The sequence below is a fragment of the Phoenix dactylifera genome, chromosome 5 (assembly GCF_051530095.1).
Source record: "Phoenix dactylifera cultivar Ajwa chromosome 5, Ajwa_hap1_PhDact_Kaust_v1.1, whole genome shotgun sequence".
NCBI lineage: Eukaryota > Viridiplantae > Streptophyta > Magnoliopsida > Arecales > Arecaceae > Phoenix > Phoenix dactylifera.
The window spans coordinates 23,820,068-23,838,009 of record NC_143194.1 but is presented as its reverse complement, the minus strand read 5'-3'; the positions used below and the strand labels follow the sequence as shown (position 1 = coordinate 23,838,009).

General features: G+C 37.9%; 2 protein-coding genes and 2 long non-coding RNA genes across 6 annotated transcripts; all 4 read left to right on the top strand.

The window, feature by feature from the left end:
* The first annotated feature begins 1,201 nt into the window (after positions 1 to 1,201).
* On the top strand, positions 1,202 to 6,736 carry LOC148700169 (uncharacterized). 3 transcript variants are annotated; one of them, XR_016413234.1, is made up of 3 exons: positions 1,392 to 1,990; positions 4,378 to 6,189; positions 6,291 to 6,736. It is a non-coding gene; the product is annotated as an uncharacterized LOC148700169 (long non-coding RNA). The 3 variants fall into 3 exon arrangements; XR_016413235.1 differs by having other exon boundaries at positions 1,407 to 1,990; positions 4,378 to 4,522; XR_016413233.1 differs by lacking the exon at positions 6,291 to 6,736 and having other exon boundaries at positions 1,202 to 1,990; positions 4,378 to 5,893.
* A 107-nt stretch (positions 6,737 to 6,843) lies between these two features.
* LOC149753500 (uncharacterized) lies at positions 6,844 to 7,854 on the top strand. The gene is made up of 3 exons (XR_016413232.1): positions 6,844 to 6,919; positions 7,000 to 7,605; positions 7,715 to 7,854. It is a non-coding gene; the product is annotated as an uncharacterized LOC149753500 (long non-coding RNA).
* Positions 7,855 to 8,328: 474 nt separating this feature from the next.
* On the top strand, positions 8,329 to 10,319 carry LOC149753499 (cell division control protein 2 homolog D-like). Its single transcript, XM_089930746.1, has 4 exons — positions 8,329 to 8,685; positions 9,411 to 9,472; positions 9,553 to 9,664; positions 9,822 to 10,319. The coding sequence occupies exons 1-4, from the start codon at positions 8,386 to 8,388 to the stop codon at positions 9,906 to 9,908; spliced, it is 561 nt and encodes a 186-aa protein (XP_089786872.1). The 5' UTR covers positions 8,329 to 8,385; the 3' UTR covers positions 9,909 to 10,319.
* A 3,707-nt stretch (positions 10,320 to 14,026) lies between these two features.
* Positions 14,027 to 16,956, top strand: EMB2758 (Tetratricopeptide repeat (TPR)-like superfamily protein). The gene has a single exon (XM_008813618.6). The coding sequence runs from the start codon at positions 14,115 to 14,117 to the stop codon at positions 16,434 to 16,436; it is 2,322 nt and encodes a 773-aa protein (XP_008811840.4). The 5' UTR covers positions 14,027 to 14,114; the 3' UTR covers positions 16,437 to 16,956.
* Positions 16,957 to 17,942: the final 986 nt, after the last annotated feature.

Here is a 17,942-nt window from a genome sequence, read left to right as displayed (position 1 = left end):
ACCCTAATAATCAATAATGCGGATCCGTGGGAAGCCAGTACTGTGCCCACGCTATTCCCGGGAAGGCCCCCTTGGGTTATGATGCATATGCCTATCTACAAAACATAAGTATTTACCAGTATCTTGTTTATGATAACTTTGCCTATGGTCAGTCATCTGTAAAACTTTTTTCACATTCCAGTTTGCCAGCAATAAAAGATCAAATCAGATGGGTAAAACAAGTTGCAATGCTTATAACAAACCAAGGCCTTGCAAGTCGGGGACAAAAGAAAGTGACCGCTATTTTTTTTTTTTTTGTGGTAAAAAATGACCACTATTTCAAGCCTAATAGTACACACTCCAAATGACTCAAATGACCAAATACACCTACCAAAGTCCTTACCAACCATAACCATCAAGCCTTATCCCTACTATTTGGGGTTAATTCTCTCAAAATCCTCACTACAAACAAAAATACCAAGGCATCATTACAGTACGTAGTCTCTGCGACTGACAAACTTCCAATGAAATTGTATAGATTGTACAACTGATTTTGGAACCCTTTCAGTACAATCATTGAACTGACAATCCAACTGATATACTCAAACAAAATCAAACTTTGAATTCAGTTACCACCCAAGACTAGACACGTACATATTGAGAGATGTTTGGCCCATCACATATATTTGGACAAGGAAAAGACACCAAGCCTAAACATTTAGATGCATTCTTAGACTCCAAATTTTACCCACTGAAAACTAGCCACATCATGATACCCTCATTTATCGACCAGACTTGCCAAGCAATACCACACACTAAATGCCCTCAAATTCTCTACTCATGAAAAAAAAAAAAACTTTTTTGGATTACATCACCCAACTAGCGTGAAATTTCCGACTAATCACCCCATCATCCACAAAAATCTTTTCTATGAGGTTACTTGATACCTATTTTTGTGGGGTGCCAATTGCAGACACATTCAAAGGGAACCGTCGAGGTCCACAAACTTGATACCTAGTACTGTACTGGTAAGTTACCAATTCGATACAGTACGATTAATATGGTATAGTAGACACCTCGTGGTGATACAACTCATATACCATCTAAAACCAGGTAGTACATGTCAATACAGTACAGTGCTCATCCCAGTATGGGCAGTTCCACTAAGCTTCGATAGCTATGGATTGGCATGGACCGATCACTACAGTAAAAGTGTGAAAAGCCGACGCTTAAATGCCGACGCTAAGGGAAAGCGTCGGCATTTCCTGCTCCCGCGCCAACCTTTCCCGACGCTTTTGGGGAGCGTGGGAAATTTGAAGCATTGGACGACGCTTAAACGCGTCGTCGTAGACTTGAGGCTAAAACGACGCTTATAAGCGTCGCCAAGGCCCCCTTAATACGCAGCGCCCGACCCCAAGCCCGCATTCTTGCCCTAGCTACTCCCGATACCCCTTGCCTTCGTCTCCGGCGCTGCCCTTGCCTTCGTCTCCGGCGCTGCCCCCATCTCCCTCCTCTCCGGCGGCTGAAAGCCACGAATCGGACTTCCTTGACGCCAACGGCCACGTTCCAGAAGGCCTACCTCCTCTCCGGCGTCGACCGACCGACCCCAACGCGCGCTCCGCCCGAGGTAGTTTCTCCTACTCCATTCTCTCCCTCCGTCTCGCTTGTTCTCCTCCTTCTCCTCCTTCCTCAACACGCTCCTTCTCCTCTTCTTTTGTATAAGCCTTGATCGAGCTTATTTAAGTGTTATTTTCTCTCGAGAGCTCTTTTCCGATCTGGTGCCCTGCTATCGGAACCCTTTCGCTTTAACGCACCGCTCTCCTCCTCGGCTAGGGCTCCGGCGATCCGGAGATCTCCGTCTCGATCTCCGCCGGCGTCTCCCTCGTCGGGTCCCCGTTCCTTCTACCGATCGGATATCGGCTTGCTGTCTTAATCGCCGGCTTGATCGCTAGCTTGCCGTCGGAGAAAAGCTCGTCGGCGGGCGATCGAGGTCGCGCTCCTCTACTTCCTGGTAAATTGACTTCGTCTTCTAGTTCTATCTTTCTATCTCGTTCGGGGTGAATTCTTGATGCTTTCAATCTCATATTTTCGTTTGCTCTCTTCGCTTGCATTCTCTTCCTGTTCTCTGTCACTTTCTCTCTTCCTGAGGAATGTCTGTTAATCAGAGCTTCTCACTCCTCTTCTCAGCACAGAGAATGGGTTGGGGGATCTTCTGTAATTGATCTTTTGAGGCCCTGCTATTGGAGCATTGGGATCTCTATGTGCGTTGATAGTTCTAATCTCAGGGGCTTCTCCCCCCGTTTTGCACCAATCAGTAATTCTATCTGTTTCCTTCTCTCTCCCTCTCTCCGGTTTTTTTTGTTTCTGTTTTTAACCCTTTGGAGTTACAGTAGTTGTTATTTGGAGAATATGTCTTTGCGAACTTTTCTATTGATTGATGATGGATTAATTTTTATCTTGGCTTCGTTTCTGCATTTTGAAAAAAAACGAGAAATATTTATTTCATGTGTTTACAGTTTGTTGCTTGTGTTATGCTTTGTTTTCGTAATTTACCGTGGTGACATGCCAGTGTTACTGCTGTAATCATAGTGGTAAGTGGAAACGTACTAGTGTTACTACTATTGTTGGAGTAGTAACATCAAGTATAATTAATATTATTACTATATGTTGCTAAAACAGCGGTGGCTTTATATGCTTGTCTTCTATAATTTTGGATCAAAAGAATAAAATTGTGATGATCTTTGAGTATTATGTCCTAAATAGAAATCATACGTTAATTATTACCATTGTATTTTTGAATCATGTTGTATAGATAGTTTATTGAGAAGTGAAGGTTTAATTAATAATTGAAATACATATAGGTTATTCTATAAATTTTGTCCCCTTTTTTTTTGTCTGGGCAGTCGCCTAATCGCTTGTATTGCCTAGGCTATAGGATGGTCCATCGCCTAGGGTTGCCGAGGCTTTTTGACAAATACGGATAGTTCTTACTTGGTGCTTTCCAAATTCAAAAGCTATTTTAAAATGCAGATAACATTATCAGCATTCTCGTTATGTGGTTGGATGGTTGCTTGTTCTGTAGGTTCATTGGCACTTAGTGCTTGAATTAGGAAGGGTTGTATGACTTATGCTTGGTTATCATAGGGGTTCGAGTTAAGTTTCATGTAATTGGTTAATGGATCACCTAGTTGCCTGAGAGCTGCAACCATGATCTTTCAACTTTTTTCCAACTATCCAGGGTTGAATTTATAGAACATATACTTGCATGATAAGATTGGATTTTTTTTTGCTTGTGTAAAAGACCTGTAAATTTCTCATGGAATCGTTCTACCATTCATACATGGCTCAGGCTTTCGATAAGCAGGTCCAGATCGTTCAAAGAAGGAGACATGGTGCCTATGATCCGAAGACCTATTGTCGTCGCTCGACGCTCGCATGGAAAATGGGATCCTAAGTGGGATTTCTTTTATGGAAGCATGAAAATGAAATCTATGACCCATCTCTCTCTTATTTGCCACTGGTCTTGGACTGTTATATATCAGCTTATAATGTGGTCTAAATTTTGCTTGTTCTGGCTCTCATTAAGATCAGTAGATATTGTAAAATTATATTACTTGGTTTTGACCTTCTAAAGGCTTCGACTTTTTTTTTTTGTTTTTTAAATAATTCATAGCATTGGTAAAGCGTAATGTCTAGAGTTGTCATTATAGCAAATCTGCTCTCTTAAGAGCATGCTGCCTGGGTTTGTATTCAAGATTGCAATACTTGGCATATTCAATTGAAGGTGTTGCAAAGTATACATAATTATATATGGATGAAATTATAGTTTATCATTTTTGAAGCTTGGTCTTTTCTTGAATTTATCAGATGCATATGTGTGCCCAATGTGATTTTGGAAATGTAAAATGCCCATCTATATCAGAAAGTATCCAATTCCTGATCTATAGAGAAAGCAACGGATGCTGGAATTACAATTAATAAAATGCATAAGTGGTTCTTCCTCCTTTATTCTCATTCATTAAGATAAAGTTAAACCTAAAATTTACTATTTTTTTATCATATATCATTGAGTTAAATAAGTTTCCCTAAACTTGATTGTTCAGATGGATATAACCTGATTTTTTTTTGTTAGTTATGCAAAAGATCTAAATATCTCTGTATGAGATGCAATCCGAAACCACCTGATTTTGCTTTATGTTGACCTTGAAATGCCGATGACATCAATGTGTTTGCAGTCTTTTTCAGCCTGCTTGTTTTAGTTCTAATGTACAAATCTTTTGGTAATGTGTAGGAAAATAATAGATTGCATGATCATCAGTAACAGCTTTTTTAATTCAATTTGCTGTCACATTACATGTAAAATCTTAGGCTGCTGAAAAGTTGATACTGCACATACAGGTTACTGGTATTAGTGAAAAAACTGCCAGCAGCTTTTCGGGCACCTGAGAGTCAAGAAATTGCATAGAAAGCACCAGCAGCTTTGGAGCACAAGCTTGCAAAAGGAGATTTTTGGAGCAAGAACTTGCTGAAGAAGAAATTTAAGGTTTAACACCCATTTATAATTTACTATGATTAAATCTTGATGCTGCATGTATTTACTTATTGATGCAAAGCTAGTTTATATATGAAAACTTAACACTCTTTTTTGAGTGAGAGAAAGCACAATATGAACAAACAAGAAAGAAAAAAGAAACAAAAAGAAGGGAACATAATCCCACTTTAGTTCTCTTACAGCTGATGAACTTTTAACAAGCTGCATAACGTTGCATGCTTGTCAGATAGCATTACTTAGTTAAGTGAAACACATTGAGATTTGATGCATACATAGGCACACACGTTATACATGTGGATGTGAGTGCACATGCACATATATACTTGTTCTTGTTTTAATTTTTTAGTTTGTATGGTGATGTCATTTATTTCCATCATCTTACCATGAAGAAGAAAAGGTTTTATATACTCGAGACCATTACAAATTACAAGTTCTTGTTTACACTTTGTTGTTATGTACTATTATATGTGAAAATCCTCGACTTGCTTGTCTGATTAATTTTTTATTACACATTTGTTAGCTTTGTCTGATCTTGGTAACCATGTGCCTGATAAGCTCTAATTTGGATGTCCTTGTTAGGGAGAGGAATTAAAGGACGAATGTCATAGACCTAAAACAATAATGAACCACTTGGTTGTTCAGTTCTGACAGCATATGATTTAGTCCTGTCTTGGATTTTCAAATTTTCAGACAATCTGCAAGATGCAATAGACAACAAGTACAATATTATTAGTAACTTAAGCCAATCTAAGAGGATTCTATGAATTCTTCATGCTGGTTATGTCAGATAATCTGACAAAAGGCAACAATTTACACCCTTCAGTCCGTTCACTTTGCTTAATATGCTTTTCCTTTCACCCTGAGCATGATTTGGACGCTGCTGATAAGGTAAAATTTTCTCAATGAGTGATGATGAAAGAAATTTAGAATGAATATTCGCTGTAATTGTTTTTCTTTTTTCTACCTGAATTTTATTTTTTAGTTCTTATCAGCATCTCTTACATGCCAAACATTTCCCACCCTCGACTGAATCTTTCGTTGAGCCCAAGATGATGTCTAAACCATGGCCAATTGTATGGTCTGATGCACTACCAAGAGTATAATAAGAAAGCCTTCAAAAAATTGTCCATCCTTTGTCTTATTTGATTATATCCAATATTTAGAGAACAAAGAAACATGATGAGACAACAAGAAAAGCATATATCTCCCTTCCTAGTCCTCATTACAACCTGAGTAAGAACTATCAAATCTATGAGGGGAAAATTCTGCCATCCTGATCCTGAAGTGTACTCTCAAATTTCAGAGTGGCTCTGTACCATAGAAATAGATAAGACTGAAGGAGGAAACAGTTAATAGCTTTATTTCAAGTCTAATCAGATTAACTAAGCAAAAGAGGAACGTCAAATTAGAACTGCAAGCAATGCTAATTGGTTGAACGAACCATTGATTAGTCAAGCAGCAAAGAGGGAAGATATGTTTGAAGGGAATTAGCAAACCATGCTTGAGGCCTTTAGATGTGCCAGATCTCACATGACACCATGCCATGTTGCACCACGTCTTGCCTCACATCCATGCTGCAAATGTGTTTATTTTCTTGTTGAAAATCATGAGACCTCTGCAAGACCTTCAACAAATGCTTAAGATTTTCTTGCTGAGTGGTAACCTTTCTCTTTCTCATTCTCATTCCATTCAGCTGCATAATATACTTCTTCTGTTGCATTTTACTTAATTTTGTTTATCTTTTTTTTAAAAACTGCAGTTCAATCGGTATTCTAATAGAATGGACAAAAGTTGGATAAATAAGTTAAGATCTAGTACTGAATATTTGGATGGAGTTCAGAATTTCATTAAGTTTGCTTTTGAGAAATCTAATATGAACGGAAAGATTTTATGTCCATGTCAAAAATGTGTAAACGGTTCTGCTCTTGATCCAAAAATTGTTGAAGAACATTTGGTATGGAATGGTTTTCTAAAGGGTTATACTGAATGGGTACTCCATGGAGAGTTCATACCTTCATGTAACCAACCCTCCGATCTAGAAGACACCTTCAATTTTGGATGTAGTGACACGGAACAAAATTCTGTAGAAGAAGATGATATAAGGGGCCTACTTAGAGATGCTCTTGGACATAATATCAGAACTGTAGGAGAAGATGAGCGTGCAGTTATTGATCAGTCCATGCATGTTGAGGAATCTATACATGCTAATGATGGAGAAATCTATACATGCTAATGATGGAGAAATCTATACATGCTAATGAGGAATCTATACATGCTAATGATTGATTAGTCCATGCATGTTATTGATCAGTCCATAACATTCGTTCTACACCAAGGATTGAGCAACGATGGTTGGTTGAATTATTTCCAGAATGGCTTTTCAAACAGGTTAGATGTCTAATATATTAAGCTTTTTTTAAAAATTTTTGTAGAGAGAAATTAATCATTACTTCCATACTTTTTTTTAGGTACCGGTGATGATGGAGAGGAATTGTTCTGAGGAGTTAATAGTCATTGCTCGAGATCCGAATAATATTGTCAACAGATATGATGGGTTTATTATAAATGGTTTTAAATTTCATACTCAAGAGCGTGAGAAATTTAGAAAAACCCAAAATAGTGGAGTAATGGTTGAGGCAGATGGGAAAAATTATTATGGTGCTCTAACAGATATTTATGAGTTGGATTATTATGGAAAGTTTAAGGTAGTACTATTTCGATGTGATTGGGTGGATATAAACTCACCTAGAGGTTTGAGGCAAGACATAAATGGATTCACACTTGTAAATTTTTCAAGGTTGATACATACAGGTGTGCTATTGAAAGATGATCCATTTATTTTTTCATCTCAAGCTCGACAAGTATTTTTTGTGCAAGACTCAAAAGATAAAAATTGGTCTCTTGTTATTAAGACGAAACCTAGGGACTTGTATGATATGGGAAAAAGGTTGCAAGAGGAGGACGATGATACTTATACTCAGTGTATGCCTTATAATATTGTGCCAACTGATGAAGTAAATGCGCCAAGGAGTTTGATTAGGATGGATGTTGAATGAGAATGTAGTTTCATAATGGTAAGTAAAATTTATCATTTAACCAAGTATTATATTCTCTTTTATTAGCCCTTTATTTAGTATAAATTTATTATTTAACCAAATATTGATTCTTTTTTGTGCATTCCAGGTAACAATATGCCTCGAGGGAGACGATTTAGAGATGTGGAGTTCCAGCATTCTCAAATGGGATCTACTTCTGAGCAGTCCCTGCAGTCCCAGCAGCCATGTGAGCACCAGCAGCACGAGTCAGGATCTCAGCACGAGCCTCCTGCTGATTGTCCGGAGGATGAGCTCCGGATCCAGGGTAATTCGATTTAAAGTTCATATTTTATGTTCATATTTGTCTTCAACTTTTTAAGACTTTTTAATTTTAATAGATGGACAAGGGACGGTGAGGAGGAGACGGGGACCCACTCAAGCAAAGGATGTGTGGAAGCTTCCTCCGGGTGAGAAGATCATCATCCGATGCAACGAATTGGGGCAGCCCATCAATAGAGCTGGAAGTCTACTATCAAGCTTTTTAGGATCGGTTGCACGCAAGGGTCAGCTGTGTCCACTCAACTATACGAAGTGGAATGACATGCTTCCTTCGTATAAGGTTGAGCTTCTTAAACTTATAGAGGTAATGAATTGAATTTATTCTTTTTTAATTCGACACCTTCTGTATGTTAATTTGCTTTGTACCATAATTTTATTTTAGAGGTTTAGTATTATTATAACATTCTGTAACTTGTTGTCGGGGAGTCATCATCATCCGACGCAGCCAGTCGCGTCGAGGCTCAGGTCTATGCAGAATTGATGGGCCCAGAACGTTATGGACGCGTGAGGGGTTACGGTATCGGAGTTACCCCCACTCAGCTGTCTGCAGTGAGCCGATATACCCAAGATGCCAGACAAGGTACTAGCACTGCAGAGGTTTGTAGTTTGAAGACAGAGATGGCACAGTTAAAGCAGTCATATGAGACAAGGATAGAGGAGATGAGGCAGAGTCATATGACTGATATGGCGGAGTTGAAGCAGAGCCAAGAGTTGAAGATGCAATCTTTGCAAGATCAGCTTGACCATATTTCATCTTTTTTGCAGAGACTTGCTCCTCCGGTACATAAATAAATATATTTGAATATTTTATATAATTATAATGTATTCTTGTATGAGCGTGATGACTTTCATATTTTTAGTTTCTAAAGTATTTTTTTCTTGTAGGTTGCTGATACTTCATCTATTCGTAGAGATGATGATGCCGTCGACTCTTGATACATCGTAGATGAATGTTTTTAGATTGTTTTAAATTTTTTTTTTTGATACTTACCTCAATTTCCAAAATACGATTATGCCAGAACTTTGATAAGTATAGATCTTGAAAAGGACTTTAATTAGTATGTTCTATGTTGACTTGACAGGAACATGGTTTCCAAAATCTTACTTCACCAGTTCCTAGTGTGGTTGAATGAGTTCAGTTTGGCAAGTGAAGGAGAAAACGAGGGATCCATTCAATCATTTTTTTTTCTTTAAAAAAAAAGAAAAAAAAACAAAGATGAGTGTTTCTTATGGGAATAACTTTGAGGTGCCGTCCCTATTCCGGGTTTTGTGAATGTATACTTTTTCTCCAGATTTTTGGTTCTCTGCCATAACATGGTATGACTTTTAACAATGTGCGGTGAAATTCTTACAAATTCTAGCTTTTAAAGGTTATGTTTTCCTCTTTGGAGTTTCAGTTAATTTTCGGCCATTGCAGCAATTTCAATGAATATTTTTTTATTCTTTTTCCTCCCTTCTGGGATCTGTGCATGTCAGACTGATTCATTTTTTTTTTTCCAAAGCAGAGCTTTCTATATCAGTTGTGCAAAGGAGTTGCCCATTGTCATAGCCATGGTGTGCTTCACAGGTTGTATTCTCATCTCGATTCGGTTTCCAAATATGTCAAGCAGGAATTATCTGCTATATGATGTTATACCATGAAAACAGGGATTTGAAACCTCAAAATCTTTTGGTTGACAAAGAGAAAGGCATCTTGAAGATTGCTGATCTTGGGCTAGGAAGAACCTTTACCATCCCTCTTAAGAGCTACACCCACGAGGTCTTGCATTATCAGCCTTTATAACTTTTTCTTATCAAGAAATCAACTTCAACCTAGTTTTGATATTTTTCTTAGCTGCGTTGGCTGACTATGATACATTTGTTTACTTATGCTTGTTAGTTGGTCTCTGCTGAATTAGATTCTTTTTTGTTTGTAGATTGTCACACTTTGGTATAGAGCTCCTGAGGTTCTGCTGGGAACCACACACTACTCAACTGGAGTTGATATGTGGTCAGTTGGATGAATATTTGGATGAATATGTGGTCAACATCTCCCCGGAATCATCGTCTGTCGGGGAGTCAATTTGCTCTCTTCGTTTTGCTGCAAGGGTTAATTCATGTGAGATTGGGATTCCCCGTCGCCAGACCTAGATGCGTCCTTCAGACTCGCGCTTGAGCTATGGTTAAGCAACCTGGCAACTACTGTGCATCCTCTTGCTCCATATGATTACCCGTTGCTGTAGCCGTTATGGCATATTTAATGACTATTAGGCTTCTAACATTGTCTGTCTGTAACCAATACCAAGGAAATGAAATCAATGTTGTGTTGTTGTTGAATTTGTAGAGGGAAGGCATTATGTTGATTGTGGTAATATTCGTATCAAAATTCCTTCTCACTGACGTTATCTCTCTTATAATTGAATCAAATTTTTACATGAACGATTCCAAAATCAATTCAGCTGGAATGGATGAACAGCTTTTCTTTTCTTTCCTTGCAGTCTTTGATCTCCAATGCAGCTATATGGAACTTAAAAAATGGGCATTTATGAACTAATGTATACAGGTTCTGAAAAAGAAGCCAAAGAAGGGCTCAAAGAATTTTGTATACAGGTTTAACATTTGTTTCTACGAATTTGTAAAAAAAAAAAATGCTATTGCCGACGCTTAAAAGCGTCGGCAATAACTCTCCCGGCACAGGTATACCGAAGCACAAAAGCATCGGTAATACAAGAACTACCGACGCTTAAAAGCGTCGGTAATAGACCGACGCATAAAAGCGTCGGAAATAACTCTCCCGGCACAGGTACACCGAAGCACAGAAGCATCGGTAATACAAGAACTACCGACGCTTAAAAGCGTCGGTAATAGACCGACGCATAAAAGCGTCGGAAACATTGCCTTTGCCAACGCGTTTAAAAGCGTCGGGTTATCTGCCGACGCTGACGACACGCGTCGGAACGAAAAACTTCCACGCCCACCTGCCCGACGATTTCGTCATGCTTTTGGTCGCGTGGGGAGGAAAATTTCCGACGCGTATAAGCGTCGGTAAAAGCTCTGCAAAGCGCCGGGAAAAACTGCTTCTTTTGTAGTGGATATAACTCATATATCAAACCAAACCTCAATACTGTACTGATACCTTATTGATATAGTACGGTGCAGTTGGTATAGATCAGTATAGGTTCAACAATAGAAGAGTTGCCTCATGCAACACTAATCTCCCAACAACTATCTACCAACCAAAAGATAAATCATGGTCCTCTCAAGGAAATTAAAAAAGAAATATTTAAAAAAAAAAACATCATTCTACCTATTCAACCACAAGCTAATTCCCCACTCTTAAATATTCCCTACTCTTAAATAAATCAATGTATCCATCCCACATCCGAGGTTCCATTCTAATAAGATGTGCATATGATTTTTTTTGGGCCAGGACATGCATATGCTTAAAATATTTGACGAATTCTGCTGGCAGGAGCTAGTGATGGAGCAAATCTTCACATAAAACTATTTTTGATTGCCTAGTGTTCTCTGCCACTAATAATCCTTATTAGTTATTATTAGATAACTTAGAACCATCACTTCGGATCTCTAAACAACTAGTACAAGCTAAACAAATCACTTGGACATAATAGCATGCACCGGCGCCTCATCTAAGAAACTAAATGAAATCAATTTAAGCTTATTGCAACCTCAGTTCAAGTTTGATTGAAATTCAATTCAAATTTGACCAAAGCACAAGTCAGCCTTGACGTAATGTTCAAGTCATTCAAAAAATCTAATTCCAAATAGCTTGTTCTCAGAAAAGCAATCTAAGTTTCTAAATAACCCATTACCATGACCTTAATATCAAAATATAAACTCAGAAAACAATTACTAAAAATATGATCACTCCATAAACATGATCTATTGACCAAGTAATGGAAAGAATGATTGCATATTAAGGCCCTGTTTGGGGGAGCTTTTGGAGGGCCACAAAGCACTTTCTGGCCCTCCAAAAGTACTTTTAGATGAAAAACTGTGTTTGGTAAATTTTTCAAAAAGCTGTTTCAGCTTTTGCGGGAAGCTGAAAACAGCTTTTGAGAGGAAGCTCCAATTTGGAGCTTTTGGGAGGAAGCTGTTTCAGCTTTTTCGGAAAGCTGTATTTTTGACAAAAATGCCCATATTAAAATAACATAATTACATAGTTTGCCCCTTTATAAACCTAAAAATCTGCTGGAGCCAAGAACCCTAGCCGTCAGACTCCCTTCCATAAGAAAAGGTATTTTTCTTTTCAATTTTTGTATGCATCTCTTGAACCATATTTTAGAAGAAAAAAATTTTAATCCTTTTCCATACCTTCCAAAATCAATCAATTGTTTTTTTTTTTTTATCATCAACCTCGCGGCTTACGTTGAGGTCCTCCTCAAGCATGGACCACGAAGAAGAGCCCCAGGACCACGGAAAATTATTTTATGGGAAATTATTTTATACTAATAATTATAATATTTTATACCTTTATTTTTGTGTTATACTATAAATATAATATCATATTATATTATATCATAATACATTAATATGTTATGTTAAATAATTTAATATTATGTTATATTATGAAAAATTATTTTATACTAATAATTATAATATTTTATACCTTTATTTTTGTGTTATACTATAAATATAATATCATATTATATTATATCATAATACATTAATATGTTATGTTAAATAATTTAATATTATGTTATATTATGAAAAATTAATTTATACTAATAATTATAATATTTTATACCTTTATTTTTGTATTATACTATAAATATAATATCATATTATATTATATCATAATACATTAATATGTTATTTTAAATAATTTAATATTATGTTATATTATGAAAAATTAATTTATAATAATAATTATAATATTTTATACCTTTATTATTGTATTATACTATAAATATTGTATTATATTACATTACATTATAATACATTAATATGTTATTTTAAATAATTTAATATTATGTTATATTATGAGAAATTAATTTATACTAATAATTATAATATTTTATACTTTTATTATTGTATTGTACTATAAATATAATATATTACATTATATCATAATACATTAATATGTTATGTTAAATAATTTAATATTATGTTATATTACCAAATATTAATTTACTCTAATAATTATATTACTATTATGCTATATCAACATAATATTATTTTATATTACAATAATATTATACTATATCGTATATTTATGTATTAATTTATGTTATGTTTTATTATGTTCTGTTGTATAATACTATGCAATGTCTTTTATGGTAATTTTGTCATACAAAAGTACTTTCTCAGTTTGTTTACCAAATACAAAACAAAGTAGCACAGCACTTTACGAATGTGGTTGCCAAACAGCAAACGGCTTTTTATAACAGCTCTACTTCAGACAGCTCTACTTCCAACAGCTCTACTTCTAACAGCTCAACTGCCAACAGCTCCTCCAAACAGGGCCTAAGTTAAACATATCGTAATATCACAATCTAATTATATAAAATAAAGTCCAACCCTTATTGGGACATGCTTGATTGAACCAGATTTGTTTTTGGTTCTCCTTGAATAATCTATAAACCAGTTACAAGCTCAGGCTGAGCTCAAGCTATTCATAGCAATTGCCAGGTACAAGTCTGCTTTAATATTGGTGCATATGTACATGCTTAGATATATTTATAGAAGATTATAAAAATGCTGTAGGATTAGTAAAAAAGGCTGCCACGTATGCAGGCGAAAGAATGAGAGATCTTCTTTCGCGATATAGACAGTTGGATCATGTTCTCTTTCTTTCACCACCTGCACAGATCTTGAAGCGGATGTTATGAGATCTAATGGCCGTTAAAGAGTTGGTGCATGAGCTGTTTGCTATCCAGATAGTTCATGTGTACCAAAAGACGAATAAAGCAGCAGACTGGGTCGCTTCATATGTGGCACGGCATATTCGGAATGTCATTTGGACGAGTTTAGTAGGTGTTCTCTATCTGCTATACTGTTTTTTTTTTTTTTTTTCTGGTTTGGTAGGGTTTACTCAAAATTGCGATATTTAAAATAAAATTCCGTTTTGACCCAAAAAAAAAATTAAAAATAAAATAGAATTGGTGCCCGCTTCAATCCCGTTGGCGCCACGGGCCTCCGCTCTCCCTTCCCGCGCCGAAAGCCTCCACCATGCGAATGCGAAGCTTGGCGACCTCCTCCCGGAGCGCATGGATTTCAACCGCCTCTTTCTCACCTGCCCCTCCCTTCGCCTTGCCCGCCCCCTGCACTCCCTTTTCATCGTCGCCGGCCGCACCGGAGACAGCCTCCTCTCCACCAAGCTCCTCAACCTCTACTCCCGCCTCGGCGACCTCCCTTCCTCCATCCTCGTCTTCGAGCATTCGCCCGCGAAGAACGTTGTCTCATGGAACTCCATGATCTCCTGCTACGTCCGCCACGGCCTCTTCTCCCAGGCGGTCGGCTGCTTCCGCCGCCTCCTGGCCACCCCCGGCATCCGCCCCGATGCGTTTACCTTCCCCGTCACCTTGAAGGCTTGCCAGGATCTGGATGTAGCGAAAAATATGCATTCGTTGGTTTTCAAAATGGGCTTCGTTTGGAACGTTTTCGTGTCTGCCTCGCTGATTCATGTGTACTCGCGATTCGGGTCGGTGGGCAATGCGGAGAAGGCGTTCGGAGAAATGCCTTATAGAGATCTGGGTTCATGGAACGCGATGGTTTCCGGGTTTTGTCTGAATGGGAAGGCGGTGGAGGCACTCAGGGTGTTTGAGGAGATGATCAGGGAAGAAGTGGGTATGGATAAGGTCACTATTTCGAGCATTCTTCCAGTCTGTGCACAGTTGGAGAATCTTTTGATGGGAATGTCGATACACGTTCATGTGATTAAACGTGGGTTGAATTCTGATATATTTGTGGCAAACGCTCTGATTGATATGTATGCCAAATTGGATTGTTTGGATGAAGCAAGGCGAGTCTTTGATGGAATGGAAGAGAAAGATTTGATCACCTGGAATTCTATTATAGCTGGTTACGAGCAAGCTGGTAACCCGAGCATGGCTCTCAAGTTGTTTGATATGATGAAAGAATGTGGTATTGAGCCAGACATATTGACTCTTGTTAGCCTGGCTTCTGCGGTCGCTCAACTTGGTGACAATCGAAGGGGCCGGTCGGTGCATTGTTATGTCATGAGAAGGGGATGGGATGGGGATGACATTGTTGTTGGCAATGCCATGGTTGATATGTATGCAAAATTGACTAATATCAAGCCTGCTCAGGAAGTCTTCAATAGGATGCCTGCTAAAGATGTCATTTCTTGGAATACTTTGATTGCAGGTTATTCTCAGAATGGACTTGCCAATGAGGCTATTGAGACTTATGAGTATATGGAGAAGTATGAGGGTGTGGCACCCAGTCAAGGAACACTAGTTAGTGTGTTACCTGCATGCTCACATGTTGGAGCTTTGCAGCAAGGGATGAGAATCCATGGGCGATCCATCCATATTGGGTTGGAGGTGGATGTATTTGTGGCTACTTGTCTTGTAGACATGTATGCCAAGTGTGGGAGGTTGCAGGATGCGATGCTTTTATTTGAGCGCGTCCCCAAAAGGAGCACCGGTCCTTGGAATGCTATCATAGCTGGTCATGGAGTTCATGGTCATGGCGACAAGGCACTCGGGCTCTTTTCAGATATGCAACAAGAGGGGGTTAAACCAGACCAAGTCACCTTTGTTTCATTGTTATCTGCATGTAGCCATGCCGGATTAGTTGATCAAGGCCGGCAATGTTTTCAAATAATGCAGACTACTTATGGTATCAAACCTGCTACAAAGCATTATGCATGCATGGTAGATTTGCTTGGTCGAGCTGGCCAACTGGATGCTGCATACGAATTTATTAAAAGCATGTCACTTAGGCCTGATTCTGGTGTGTGGGGCGCTTTTCTTGGTGCTTGTAGGATTCATGGAAATGTTGAAATGGGTGCATTGGTTTCAAACTACCTATTTGAAGTTGATCCAGAGAATGTTGGGTACTACATTTTGTTGTCGAATATGTATGCCAAGGTTGGGAAATGGGATGGAGTTGATGAAGTGAGAGCTTTGGTTAGGCGTAGACATTTACAGAAAACTCCTGGATGGAGCTCAATCGAAGTGAATAAGAAGGTGCATGTATTTTTTACAGGGAACCAAACTCATCCGCTATATGAAAAGATCCACAAAGAGATAGGAATTTTGTCAGCCAAAATGAAGAGCCTCGGTTATGTTCCTGACTACAGCTTTGTGCTTCAAGATGTGGAGGAGGATGAAAAAGAACATATTTTAACAAGTCATAGCGAAAGGCTGGCTATAGCATTTGGTATCATAAGCACATTGCCTAGAACTCCCATTCAAATCTATAAAAACTTGCGTGTTTGTGGTGATTGCCATAACGCCACTAAGTTCATTTCAAGGATTACCGAGAGAGAGATCATCGTGAGAGATTCTAATCGCTTCCATCATTTCAAAGATGGGAGTTGTTCTTGTGGAGATTACTGGTGACCCATATATTATTCCTTTTGTATATGATTTCCATATGAGGTAAGATGTTAACAGCTTACCTCCATGAGTACTTGAAGCAAAGAAGTTGCACAATCTGTTACATGAATTAGTATTGTTTCAGCTTCCACCAAGGCATCAAAATCTCCCATCTGGTGGATTTTCTGTTTGCTTTCAGGCCTTTGACTTGGCCAGGAAAAAATAAAATCGTGGAGAAGATGCCAACCAAGCAAGGTGAAGTTGAGGGTGAGGCAATAATGACAGCAACTAAAAGCACATTTGATGAAGTTTTCATCGACTCTCTAAATTCTTTATGGTCTGATTGGAGCATTGAGTGTTCCTTGATTATGAAATTCTAATGTAATTCTTTCTAGATGGTATTTATGTTGATTGTAATATCTTGATTTTTATAGTGTTACCAAATGCAAAATTCTTGCTGCATTCCATTCCCACATAATATTTTGTTCTGATCAGATGTTACATTAGTCAAACACTACAAGTGGGATTACTTTTGTCAGTTAAATTTTTTGTGACTCCAAATTCAACTCCTCAAAGATTCTGTGACGGTAAACTGCAGAAGTTTCGCTGGCTCTTTTTTTCATAATTCAGTTCTCTTTTTTTTCCCTTTATTTTTGTTGCCAACCCATTAGAACTCCCACTCTTGCAACTTGCGAGACATGGAAGAGTGGAGGCAGGTCAATGGCATGGGAAAGTTTGGATAGAGCTACTCGGTTTTGTAAGTCTGGTTTGTTTGCATGCCATGATGTGACTGTTCTACTGCACCATCTCAGACTTGAAACGTACTTCTTTGAACTTTGTGTTCCTGGAATGAGCATTAATTGTGTGGAAGCTTGAAGCTTTTATGGAGATAGTCTTCTTGATCCTGCTGAGTCCGATTCTTTTAATGAGGAGAATCCACAGTAAAAATATGTCATTTACTGGGACAGAGCTTGCTTGTGAGAATATGGCATCTCTGTAGTGGCAGTAAGACATATCCTCACCAGGGAATCTTTTAAACCTCTATTTTTCATTCTATAATATGTCGAAAGTGTGGAATTTGGCAGAGCATCTAATGGTCTTGCTGCTATATGTTCTTTTTCTTTTTTCAAAGCACCATAGCTTAGGTCCTCTGCTCTTTCTAGGAATGCTTTTTTTTCACAAAAAAGAGGTAAAACGGAACCTGTCATTGAAGAAATTTTGTTTTGGAACACGAAAATACTTGACCTTAAGTAATGTCTGTCTCTCCTTGACCACATTAGCATTTTTTCCCCTATGCTGTCCTGTTTAGGAACTTTAAAATAATCAATAGTGCATTGATTCCAATGTTTCCAGGGCATAAAATATCTCTGCTTGAGAAACTGCATTTCTTGCTTGACATACAATATATAGCCTTGTTATCAAGTTCACGCATCATACTCTTCCTATACTGCACCTAAATATTCATGCAGTCTCTCAGAAATAACCCATGATATATGATTGAACTTTATAAAACAAATGAATAATTATTGC